At 39.2% G+C, this 13,467-nt stretch overlaps 2 protein-coding genes across 3 annotated transcripts in view; one reads left to right on the forward strand and one right to left on the reverse strand.

The window, feature by feature from the left end:
- LOC139751450 (solute carrier family 25 member 44) overlaps positions 1 to 8,532 on the reverse strand; it is a 32,485-nt gene extending 23,953 nt beyond the window's left edge. The window contains exons 1-2 of the mRNA XM_071666866.1: positions 8,385 to 8,532; positions 564 to 653 (exon numbers count right to left, since the gene is read on the reverse strand). The gene's annotated coding sequence lies outside the window, so the exon portion shown is untranslated. The remainder of the gene's footprint in view (positions 1 to 563; positions 654 to 8,384) is intronic.
- A 1,718-nt stretch (positions 8,533 to 10,250) lies between these two features.
- LOC139751448 (uncharacterized) overlaps positions 10,251 to 13,467 on the forward strand; it is a 149,817-nt gene continuing 146,600 nt past the window's right edge. Inside the window, exon 1 of one of the 2 annotated variants that reach the window (XM_071666865.1) lies at positions 10,251 to 10,503. Coding sequence is in view for 1 of the 2 variants with exons in the window: in XM_071666864.1 (XP_071522965.1) it covers positions 13,222 to 13,357 (136 nt within the window). In the remaining variant the exon portion in view is untranslated. Of the gene's footprint in view, positions 10,504 to 13,191; positions 13,358 to 13,467 lie in introns of those variants that run through there. The other variant, XM_071666864.1, reaches the window with a different exon arrangement.

Raw genomic sequence — 13,467 nt, forward strand, 5'->3', positions numbered from 1 at the left:
ATACATTTAACCTGCACATTTACAGCCTTTGTGGCACTACTCTCAAGTATTTGGCTCACTAGTCAATCAAAAATCTGGGCTGGAGTCAGAGTAAGTTTCCATAATTCTAGAAACATTTTCTACATGTGTTGCAGAAGTTGTATTGCTTGTTTTAATTATGCTAATACAGCAACATGTACAATTCTAATTCATACTCATTCTAGACTGAATTATTTCACACATCTTTTAATAAAATAAATTAAAACAACATATTACTTGTAAAGCACTATTCATCACATCACAAAATCATAAAATTTTCTTATACAAAAACTTAATCATATTGAATATCTTTCATATTGTTTCTCGTAGCTTATGAAAACTAAGCATTAAACTTGTCCCTGGACAGCATTTTTCAATTAAATCAATTCCTCTTTCCATTACCATCATGATCAAGACTACAGTTGCTATAATTAATCAAATATATACAAACATCAAAATGTTCATGTGTCACAGAAACCTCTTGTCATATTTAATACTTCGCTCAAGACACCTTCACTTGAAAATAGCAAATACTTCAGAAATACCATCAACCAGTTCCATCATTAATGCTGTCCATCTGCTGTCCCTGTATTGCAGCTTCTTGGCATGCATGGTATATGCATCACATGAAACATCTGAAAAGAAAATAATATAAATTTATAAAAATAAATATAAATATATATATATATATTTTTTTTCTTTTATACTTCTCCCACTCAATTGCATTTTTTCCCTGCAAAAATCGTCCAAATGCCTCTCTCTTCTCTTTCACTAATACTCTTACTTCTTCATCCCACCACTCACTACCCTTTCTAAACAGCCCACCTCCCACTCTTCTCATGCCACAAGCATCTTTTGCGCAATCCATCACTGATTCCCTAAATACATCCCATTCCTCCCCCACTCCCCTTACTTCCATTGTTCTCACCTTTTTCCATTCTGTACACAGTCTCTCCTGGTACTTCCCCACACAGGTCTCCTTCCCAAGCTCACTTACTCTCACCACCTTCTTCACCCCAACATTCACTCCTCTTTTCTGAAAACCCATACTAATCTTCACCTTAGCCTCCACAAGATAATGATCAGACATCCCTCCAGTTGCACCTCTCAGCACATTAACATCCAAAAGTCTCTCTTTCGCACGCCTGTCAATTAACACGTAATCCAATAACGCTCTCTGGCCATCTCTCCTACTTACATAAGTATACTTATGTATATCTCGCTTTTTAAACCAGGTATTCCCAATCATCAGTCCTTTTTCAGCACATAAATCTACAAGCTCTTCACCATTTCCATTTACAACACTGAACACCCCATGCATACCAATTATTCCCTCAACTGCCACATTACTCACCTTTGCATTCAAATCACCCATCACTATAACCCGGTCTCGTGCATCAAAACCGCTAACACACTCATTCAGCTGCTCCCAAAACACTTGCCTCTCATGATCTTTCTTCTCATGCCCAGGTGCATATGCACCAATAATCACCCACTCTCTCCATCAACTTTCAATTTTACCCATATTAATCGAGAATTTACTTTCTTACATTCTATCACATACTCCCACAACTCCTGTTTCAGGAGTATTGCTACTCCTTCCCTTGCTCTTGTCCTCTCACTAACCCCTGACTTCACTCCCCAGACATTTCCAAACCACTCTTCCCCTTTACCCTTGAGCTTCGTTTCACTCAGAGCCAAAACATCCAGGTTCCTTTCCTCAAACATACTACCTCAAACAGGAGGTCAAGAGAAAGGTGCAAGAGGTGAAAAAAAGGGCAAATGAGAGTTGGGGTGAGAGACTATCAGTAAATTTTAGGGAGAATAAAAAGATGTTCTGGAAGGAGGTAAATAGGGTGCGTAAGACAAGGGAGCAAATGGGAACTTCAGTGAAGGGCGTAAATGGGGAGGTGATAACAAGTAGCGGTGATGTGAGGAGATGGAATGAGTATTTTGAAGGTTTGTTGAATGTGTCTGATGACAGAGTGGCAGATATAGGGTGTTTTGGTCGAGGTGGTGTGCAAAGTGAGGGGGTTAGGGAAAATGATTTGGTAAACAGAGAAGAGGTAGTAAAAGCTTTGCGGAAGATGAAAGCCGGCAAGGCAGCAGGTTTGGATGGTATTGCAGTGGAATTTATTAATAAAGGGGGTGACTGTATTGTTGACTGGTTGGTAAGGTTATTTAATGTATGTATGACTCATGGTGAGGTGCCTGAGGATTGGCGGAATGCGAGCATAGTGCCATTGTACAAAGGCAAAGGGGATAAGAGTGAGTGCTCAAATTACAGAGGTATAAGTTTGTTGAGTATTCCTGGTAAATTATATGGGAGGGTATTGATTGAGAGGGTGAAGGCATGTACAGAGCATCAGATTGGGGAAGAGCAGTGCGGTTTCAGAAGTGGTAGAGGATGTGTGGATCAGGTGTTTGCTTTGCAGAATGTATGTGAGAAATACTTAGAAAAGCAAATGGATTTGTATGTAGCATTTATGGATCTGGAGAAGGCATATGATAGAGTTGATAGAGATGCTCTGTGGAAGGTATTAAGAATATATGGTGTGGGAGGCAAGTTGTTAGAAGCAGTGAAAAGTTTTTATCGAGGATGTAAGGCATGTGTACGTGTAGGAAGAGAGGAAAGTGATTGGTTCTCAGTGAATGTAGGTTTGCGGCAGGGGTGTGTGATGTCTCCATGGTTGTTTAATTTGTTTATGGATGGGGTTGTTAGGGAGGTAAATGCAAGAGTCCTGGAAAGAGGGGCAAGTATGAAGTCTGTTGGGGATGAGAGAGCTTGGGAAGTGAGTCAGTTGTTGTTCGCTGATGATACAGTGCTGGTGGCTGATTCATGTGAGAAACTGCAGAAGCTGGTGACTGAGTTTGGTAAAGTGTGTGGAAGAAGAAAGTTAAGAGTAAATGTGAATAAGAGCAAGGTTATTAGGTACAGTAGGGGTGAGGGTCAAGTCAATTGGGAGGTGAGTTTGAATGGAGAAAAACTGGAGGAAGTGAAGTGTTTTAGATATCTGGAAGTGGATCTGTCAGCGGATGGAACCATGGAAGCGGAAGTGGATCATAGGGTGGGGGAGGGGGCGAAAATTTTGGGAGCCTTGAAAAATGTGTGGAAGTCGAGAACATTATCTCGGAAAGCAAAAATGGGTATGTTTGAAGGAATAGTGGTTCCAACAATGTTGTATGGTTGCGAGGTGTGGGCTATGGATAGAGATGTGCGCAGGAGGATGGATGTCCTGGAAATGAGATGTTTGAGGAAAATGTGTGGTGTGAGGTGGTTTGATCGAGTAAGTAACGTAAGGGTAAGAGAGATGTGTGGAAATAAAAAGAGCGTGGTTGAGAGAGCAGAAGAGGGTGTTTTGAAATGGTTTGGGCACATGGAGAGAATGAGTGAGGAAAGATTGACCAAGAGGATATATGTGTCGGAGGTGGAGGGAACGAGGAGAAGAGGGAGACCAAATTGGAGGTGGAAAGATGGAGTGAAAAAGATTTTGTGTGATCGGGGCCTGAACATGCAGGAGGGTAAAAGGAGGGCAAGGAATAGAGTGAATTGGAGCGATGTGGTATACAGGGGTTGACGTGCTGTCAGTGGATTGAATCAAGGCATGTGAAGCGTCTGGGGTAAACCATGGAAAGCTGTGTAGGTATGTATATTTGCGTGTGTGGACGTGTGTATGTACATGTGTATGGGGGGGGGTTGGGCCATTTCTTTCGTCTGTTTCCTTGCGCTACCTCGCAAACGCGGGAGACAGCGACAAAGTATAAAAAAAAAAAAAAAAAAAAAAATTTTCGTACATATTCGCTATTTCTCATGTTAGCAAGGTAACGTTAACAACAGAGGACTGAACCTTAGAGGGAATATCCTAACTTGGACTCCTTCTCTGTTCCTTCTTTTGGAAGATTAAAAAAATGAGAGGGGAGGATTTCTATATATCATCCACACACACACTCCATCCTTCCACCTCCAATTTGGTTTCCCGCTTCTCCTTCTTCCCTCTACCTCTGACACATATATCCTCTTTATCAATCTTTTCTCACTCATTCTCTCCATATGTCTGAACTATTTCAACCCACCCTCTTCTGCTCTCTCACCACACTCTTTTTATTACCACACATTTCTCTTCCCCATTCATTACTTACTCGATCAAACCACTTTACACCACATATTGTCCTCACACATCCACCCTCTTCTACACAACCCTATCAATAGCCCATGCCTCACAACTATATAACACTGTTGGAACCACTATTCCTTCAAACATACCCATTTTTGCTCTCCAAGATAAAGTTCTCACCTTCCACACATTCTTCAACACTCCCAGAACCTTTGCCCCCTCCCCTACCCTATGACTCACTTACACTTCCATGCTTCCATCCACTGGTAAGTCCACTCTCAGATATCTAAAACACTTCACTTCCAGTTTTTCTCCAATCAAACTTACCTCCCAGTTAAGAAGTCCCTTAACCCTAGTGAACCTAATAACCTTGCTCTTATTCACATTTACTCTCAACTTTCTCTTTTCACACTTTACCAAACTCAGTTACCAACCTCAGCAGTTTCTCACCCGAATCAGTCACCAGCGCTGTATCATCAGCAAACAACAACTGACTCACTTCCCAAGCCCTCTCATCCACAACAGACTTGCCCCTCTCTCCAAAACTCTTGCATTCACCTCCCTAACAACCCCATCCATAATCAAATCAAAAAACCATGGAGATATCAAGCACCCCTACTGCAAACCAACATTCACTGGGAACCAATCACTTTCCTCTGTTTCTACTCATACACATGCCTTACATCCTTGGTAAAAACTTTTCACTGCTTCTAGCAACTTACCTCCCGCACCATGTACTCTCAAAACCATCCACAAAGCATCTCTATCAACCCTATCATATGCCTTCTCCAGATCCATAAATGCTACATATAAATCCACCTATTTTTCTAAGTGTTTCTCACATACATTCTTCAAAGCAAAAACCTGATCCACACATACTCTACCACTTCTGAAACCACACTGCTTTTCCCCAGTCTGATGCTCTGTACATGCCTGTATCCTCTCAATCAATACCCCTAATATAATTTCCTAGGAATACTAAACAAACTTATGCCTCTGTAATTTGAACTCTCACCTTTATCCCTTTTGTCTCTGTACAACTGCACTATGCATGCATTCCGCCAATCCTCAGGCACTTCACCATGATCCATAGATACAGTGAATATCCTTACCAACCAATCAACAACACAGTCACCCCCTTTTTTAATAAATTTCATTACAATACCATCTAAGCCATCCATACTTAAACACCCATATATGCACATATACATACATATACATACAGAGACATTACATACATACTCACGTACATATTCATACTTGCTCGCCTTCATCCATTCCTGGCGTTACCCCACCCCACAGGAAAACAGCATTGTTATCCCCTGCTTCAGTGAGGTAGCACCAGGAAAACAGCCAAAAAGGCCATGTTCATTCATACTCAGTCTCTAGCTGTCAAATGTAATGCACTGAAACCACAGCTCCCTATCCACATCCAGGCCCCACAGACATTTCCATGGTTCATCCCAGATGCTTCACATGCCCTGGTTTAGTCCACTGACAGCATGTCAACCCCGGTATACCACATCATTCCATTTCACTCTATTCCTTGTACGCTTCTCACCCTCCTGTACGTTCAAGCCCCAATCACTCAAAATCTTTTTCACTCCACCCTTCCACTTCCAATTTGGTCTCTCATTTTTCCTTGTTCCCTCCACCTCAGACATATATATCCTCTATGTCAATTTTTCTTCACTCATACTTGGCAATGTCCTCACACAGAGAATTCTAGAGCTTATTCCTAAGTAGATAATAACCAAATTGAAGCCGTCTTTTAACTCTGTCCCATCCTCACTACTTTACATTTGCACATGTCGAATTTCATCATGTAAGGGAGGCATATAAGGACTGGGATAAGAGGATACTCTTTCACTGTGGCCACTTCATTGATGGGAGTTCCCATCTGTCAGAGATATAGACAGATAAATAGATAGATAGATAGAATTTAATCAACCATGTATCAGACTAACTTTAAAGATGATGCATTCCTCCTTGCTTTTTACTTTCCTCATGACCTTTGAATTATCTGCAAACATACTTAGGCAGTTCATACCTTCTGGTAAGTCATTCACATTAAGAGGAGGAGTGGACGCAAAACAGAATCCTGCTGCATACTACCAAGTGGTCTCGATCAATTTGAAGAAGCCCCCCTCTTAACAAGTGTGCACGACCTCTATCCCCTTCCACTATGATAATCTTCTATCCATTATCTTATACCTGGTTAGTGATCCAGCTTAGTGATTCAGAAGTAAAATGCTGAATGCTTTCTGACGGTCCAGACACACAAAAACCCTCCAGTCTTCCTTAAATCGCTTTGCTCTCACTTAGGATATTTCTCCTCTATGGAAAGTCATCCATTTGCTTCCTGACCTTCTCTTCCAGTACCTTACAGACTCCTCTCATCAGATAGACTGGTCTGCAGCTAAGCACCTCCTCTTGGTCACCTTTCTTGTAGATGGGTATGACATTTGCCCTTTTTCACTTTCCTGGAACTTTGTCTTTCTCCATTGCTATCATGAAATATACTTCAACAAATTGGTTTGATGTATGTGCACATATCTGCAGCACATCCAGTGAAATTTCATCATTACCATGAGCCTTATATGGATCAAGACCCTTTAGTATTCTGTTAATAACTTTTCTAAATATCTCAACGTTTTCTAAAACTTCCTCCCATTCCCATCTCAATAGAATTGATTTTACTTTATCACTCAGCTCAACATTTTCCCCAATAAACAGTACTACTATCATCTTATCTAATATCATTAAACAATACTCCAAATCATACTCTGCAACTTTAATTGTATTTTGAAAGACACAAAATAATTCAATATCTAAAGCAAATGGAAACAAAGGGGGATGACCTGGACTTTTACCAAATAAACAGCAAATATTTGAGTCAAGTAACCATATAACTGATGAGAGGTTTGACCTCAGAGTTCTGGGTAATGAATCATAAATAAACTATAGGCAGCATGTAATCTTACCAAAAGACAAGAAAGAGCAGACAAAACTGTAATGTGTATAGAATAATGAAAACATGTGGAGTGAAGATAACCTCAGCTATATTGGGAAGTTTGGTGAGGTTTCCAAAGGTTCTGATGATTTCTGGAAATATCTCTACTGGTTACATTTATTACAGTTGATCAGTTTAGCTCTGGATTGCTATTTTTGCTATGGGAAATGGTTTTTTACATGTAAGTTTCTTACATGTACTTCACTTTATATAATTCAGGTTTATTACAAAAATATCAGCAAGCAACTAATCTGTCATCTTTAGTACTGAATGATTTTAAATCAAGCAATGATGGAATACCAGAGAACCTTTAACGTTAAAGTAAAACTTGGTAATAAACCTATAATAAAAAATCAGATTCTACAAAAAGCTCATCAAACCTCCGTGTAGTCAAGATTTATCTAACTGTTCATGATTCAGGCCTCCTTTAACACTGAAAACCAATATAATCCACCAATATACAAGAGGATGCAGTAGGGTTAACAAACTACATCTGTAATATTGTGGGAAGACCAATCAACTCATAAAATCTAAGTTTACATTGAAGTTTTTCTTTGCGTATTTCTCTTATTCTGTTTTGTAATCTCCATCCAGTTGATATATTTTCTAATATCAATTTGTCTACTAAGTGAGGGCATTAATAAGTTCTATCAACATTTTATGAGTGTACTGCCTACTTTTATATTAATCAATCGAAAATTTTCCTCATATACACACTCATTAGGTATATTTTGATATCACATGAACCATCATGCCATTTGTGACGGCATGTTTTCCCTACACTTCATAGCCCCATCCACCATCGACTAATATATAACTAAAAGGGAGTCATCAAAATCATTCTCTCCTGCAAATTCCTCATTCCTATCATTTAATAAAGTGTTATAAATAAGATGATTAACACAAGTCTTCATTACAGAGATGGTCTTTGTGGCAGACTGACCTTCCTAAGGTCCTGACCCCCATACCAGCACTTGGGTCCCTTATCAGCCGACGACGGTTCTACAAGAGGCCATTTCGACCCCTTAACAACCCTTAACAGCCGACCACTTCAGTCTAAAAGTCACTAATCTCATTCAATCTCAATCTATGTCGTAATCTATATAGTTTCTATATGGTTTATCTGCAATCTATAGTGGAGCATCAAGGCGACCTGTAGATCTGATAAAACCTTTCCTGATAGCTAGTTAATTTCACATGTTCTCAAAACTGTACTGAGCAGGGAGAGTTTAACTTACGTCTGGCTGCTGTGTAGAGAGTGTGAGTGAGAGATATCTATCTATTCCATTATCTTCCTTCAAAGTTCATTGTAAAGGAAATCTGAGTCAGTGTGACCATGTCAGCAGCTGACCAGGTGTTCGGCCTTTATTTATACTACTGACTTCCTTTTCACACTACTGATTTGGACTAAGCTTACTTCGCCATCCATATATATTCAGCACACACACATAAAATCAATTCCCAAAATGAATATCTCACCTCACTGTTCGAGTAATGGCCATCCTCTTGGATTTTGAAGTATTGTATTCGAACGCAGATTCGCGTCCATGGATTCGGAGTCGGGCGCGAAGAGGCGCTGGGAGCTGGTCTTATGCAATCCCGGAGAAATTAATGTTATTTTCCTAAAGCACGATTCTCCCATCTCAAAAAAAAAAAAAATCAAACACTTCACTCACAATATTTAATAATACTTTTTTATAAGATCTAACTCATTCGGCTTACTGGAATATATATTATTACGAATTACGTCATTCGTATGGTCAGTATTTAAAGTCATGCCGGTACTCAAGGCTGATGGCTCAGGGAGACCATGTATGGCGCTCGAATTACCTTGAAAATCTGAATAAGTTGCTCAAGATATTTTTTGATTGGTGGTTTTAACTATACGTTGACAGCCTTAAGGACCCCTGGCAGTTGATAGACCTAAGATCCAGATAACCAACCACCAACTATTGGCATAACCAGATATATTTTGTGTTGGATGGTGGGGGGATGGTTGAATAAAGAAGAAATATTCATAATTACGAAATAAAGCATATTCAGAATGGAGAAATCTACATATTCTAGATAGATATTTCGTGGCCTAGAAGATCCTTCTATCCTTATGAGGTTCCTGCAGCACTCAGGAAGGTGGCCACGTCCACCGGTCGTCACCACAAGCCATACAAGGGTGGGATGTGTGGGCTTTAATGTCCAAGAGTGTGCAGCAGAGCTATGCAATTATGCAACTCGGTTCAGTGACTATCAAACTCAAGTACAATGGGGAAATGGTTGTGACTGGGGGAATATAGCCCCCCCCCCCCCCCACGACTACAACCTAACCACTCTTGTGTCATTTACTGTCCGTTATAATGCAACAATTGAGTATCTGCAAACTTTCCATGGCTATTGTAAAGTTAAAGAATAATAAAACCCTGTAACATATCAAAACCATTTAAACTCTAAACATTGGCGCTTGGATTACCCAAAAATCTTTAAAAAAAAAAACATATAAACATCGTTATTGAATGCCAAAGATGTTTCTATAGTCTTCCTAAACCCACAATTCTACTCGTCCCATCTTATGGTTTCCTACGTCTTTATTTGTCACACAGTAGCATCTTATACATGAAGTTAAACTAATATCTTCAGAACTCGTACGAGATGTCTTTTCTAACAGGTTATACAGCTATAGATCTCCCTGAATTCATTCCCATATCATTATAGCTTTTTTGCTACAAACTTTCCTCCTGAAAATAGTGCACTACATAATTATCTTCAGCTGTAATTAGTGGCGATCAGCTTCTGATGTTCCTTCACATGGCACAACTGTATGTACATTGTCGTTACATCCACCAACACTAGTAATATGCCACTCAAAATGGTCCCTGGGTGACGTCTTTGTGTGAAAGGTTTCAATTTGAGGGACTATTTATTTTTTAACTAGTCCTGAAGAGTTCACCTCAGACGCCTTTATCACTTATAGCAGTTACTGTTGTTCACATCTTGATCACTGCACAGGTTAGAGGGGTTGTAACGTCGTCAAAAAGAACGCTTCTTTAACTTCTTAAAACACTGTTATCTTTCTTTTATCCATAGGTTTGGTGCAGGGACATCACGTACGGTAGAACTCCCTAACGTGTGTGTATGTAAATTAAGACAAATATCCAGTGATATGGTCGTCCCAGTGCCATGGCTACTCAGCGAGGGGGAGGCGTCTTGGTCAGTGCCGCCAGTCAACATGGCCGGCCACACCGCTGAAGCAAAGCTTTGCCAACACAATTCTGTTAACGCTGTCGCTGCTGCCTGGCTCCAACCCCCTACACCACTATTCACTTTCGCAGTCCAGTTATCATGTGCAGGAGAGGAAGGGTGAAGGTAATTTTAACGAACTGGCTCAACGTTATAGAATATGAGACACATTTCGAGGGAGTGGGTGCTTTGATGAGGGTTGTGTGTGCGTACGTGCTTCAACCAACACAAGGTTGCTAACCTCATGCCCTCCCGCTCTCACAGCCAAGGGCGGCACTTGTCAAAACACTGGGTGAGGTATAAAAATAATTTGCTTTAGAGTAGCATGTCAGTGTGCCTTACACTCTAGGTCTACTACTGTAGGCAAGCAGTCTTGTGAAAACTGGCTCAGGAAAGAATGACAGAGGTGGATCCAATGTGGCGTCTTGCGTCTATAAACCTGATTCTTTTTTTTTTTTAGTTTTATGTTTTCAAGAAGTACAGAGGAGACGTGTGGTCATGTGCCTCAACGACCTGCTCAGAGCTCGGGAAGGGTTTTGAAATACTTGCAGTTCATTTACTGATGCATGTGTACTCCATATTATTTACCACTGATGCATGTGTACACCATATTATTTACCATATTACTGATGCATGTGTACTCCATATTATTTACCATATTACTGATGCATGTGTACACCATATTATTTACCATATTACTGATGCATGTGTACACCATATCATTTACCACATTACTGATGCATGTGTACACCATATTATTTACCACATTACTGATGCATGTTCATCAAATTTATGAAGTGGTTCATGTGAACAGACGAAGAAACGTGTCAACTTTTATGTAATGGACTGTGACAATTCTGTACCTTCACTGTATCTTGCAAGCAAATATTCTTTGTCTTATTGATTTTGCAATTTATTTGATTATATATATATATATATATATATATATATATATATATATATATATATATATAATGTGTATGTGGGTGGGTTGGGCCATTCTTTCGTCTGTTTCCTTGCGCTACCCCGATAACGCGGGAGACAGCGACAAAGCAAAATAAATACATAAATATAAAAGTGTGTGTTTACCTATTTGTATAGTACACTAGGGTCTCATATCATGAATTTTCTCCATGCCTCATGTATTCAGATAGCATTCATCTTTTCCTTGTTTAGCCTAATGCAATGTATTTTCAAAGTATATTACGAGATTTTATGATTTCAGACAAATGATAGTACTGTTAGCTCCACTTGTAATGCATTTTTCAACCAGTGAAAGCTTGGATGATATCTACATAATTGAAATTCTATGAATGTTTTTTCTGTACTCTCGAAACGTATTTTGGAAGTGAATTACCCTTAAATTGTTATAAAGAAACACTCATTACCAATCAGGGAATTAGGGAAGAAAATAAAAAACCTTTTTCAAATTGGAATTTAATCGAGGAACGAGCCTTACGATGGAAATGGAAAATAAAGAAAAATAATCTAACGCTTTCAAGTCTAGGTTTGGTGAGGGTGAGTTGCCAAGTGGCGCTGAGCCAGAGTAGCCCACCATTACCCAAGTCCATTTATAATACCTGGGAGGTTAGTACCAATGGTGGAACCTTGTTGCTACACATACTGGGTCCTGGGATGATTGTCTTGGGAAACAACTCCCTACCAGGCATCCATCCCAACCAGACGACTCCTAACCAGACATCCTCCTCCAGACGACTCCCAATCAGGGATCCCTCCCAACCAGACGATCCTTACTAGGCATCCTCCCTCCCAAACAACTTCCTACCAGACATCCTCACCAGACACATGTTTATAATACCTGAAGATTTTATAATCTCATCATGGCAGTACGGAGGAAGTCTGGAGTGTGGTGGACTGGATATCACTGCAAAATGTTCGTCTACGCTGCTGGGCACTGTATCACGCAGACATTGCCAGAGAAATTACTTATTTTCTTTTCCTTATAAAAATTTTACATATTCTCTGAAGTCTTATCATTACTGATATTTGTTTTGATCAATATACGTCTGTCTCTTGGGTAACGAAGTTCGGATAATTAGTTATTATTAACCCTTGGAATAATTACGCCATATTTCATTTTCCATGTATTTTCTACATTTGTATTTTGGTACGACTTCATGATAATAATTGTAAATGAGTATATGATTCAAGGAGTGGCTCAACACTTTTTACATATCCTAGTATAGAGTCATTTTGAATGTTTGGTTAATTTTACTTTAGCTTTGGTAAAGACGAGGGTGATCTTTTAACAAAACTTTATTTTTTAATGAAGGAAGAGTTTGATTCAACCATGAAAGAGTATTTTAAAAAGATGGAGGTTGTGTCTTTAGAAATCAAATTCAAAATTCAAATATTTATTGATAATATAAATTATACATCAAACGGGACGAGGAAGTATTCTCGCTTATCTACTTAGTAAAAACCTTTTTACATCTGCTTGGGTGGATCAGGAAGGGTATATACCTAATAAAAAAATCATTTTATATGAATAAGATTCTTAACCCCATCAAGTGTCAAGAAATAAGAAAAATTCATTTTTACTACATACCTTAAGATCTGAAAGTATATAAAAGAAAAAAAAATTAACGAATCGAAAGCTGTACGATATGATGTATTCATATCCTTAAGAATTTCTTATTCATAGCAATAAGAAAGTAAATTATTTTGATTAAGAAAAATAAAATGAGTTGATATAATTTAACAATAACTTCTTTTTTTTCATCAATTAAACTTTATATATTTTGGCGGGAAAAATTCTCAGAGGAGAGCATCAGAGACGACACGTCGCTCGTCGAGGCAGGACGTGTACGTCATACTCCCGTGATGGAAATCCAGAAAGGCCATGAGGAACGAGAAGTCCAGCAGTTCTTTAGCGCTCAGGATTGGGGGGCTTTACCCATAATCGAGAAGAAGCGCATTGGGAATGTCTACAAAATGTATTTACTACAAAAAGAATTAGGTAACGTCTTTTGCTGTTTTTTTTGTTAATGGAAAATTGTTGCCTTTAGTTAACGTCTATTGCTGTTTTTTGCCGTTGTATGGAAATTTATAGCCTCTGATGTTCCTCAT

This window comes from Panulirus ornatus, chromosome 11, assembly GCF_036320965.1.
Source record: "Panulirus ornatus isolate Po-2019 chromosome 11, ASM3632096v1, whole genome shotgun sequence".
Taxonomy (NCBI): Eukaryota; Metazoa; Arthropoda; class Malacostraca; order Decapoda; family Palinuridae; genus Panulirus; species Panulirus ornatus.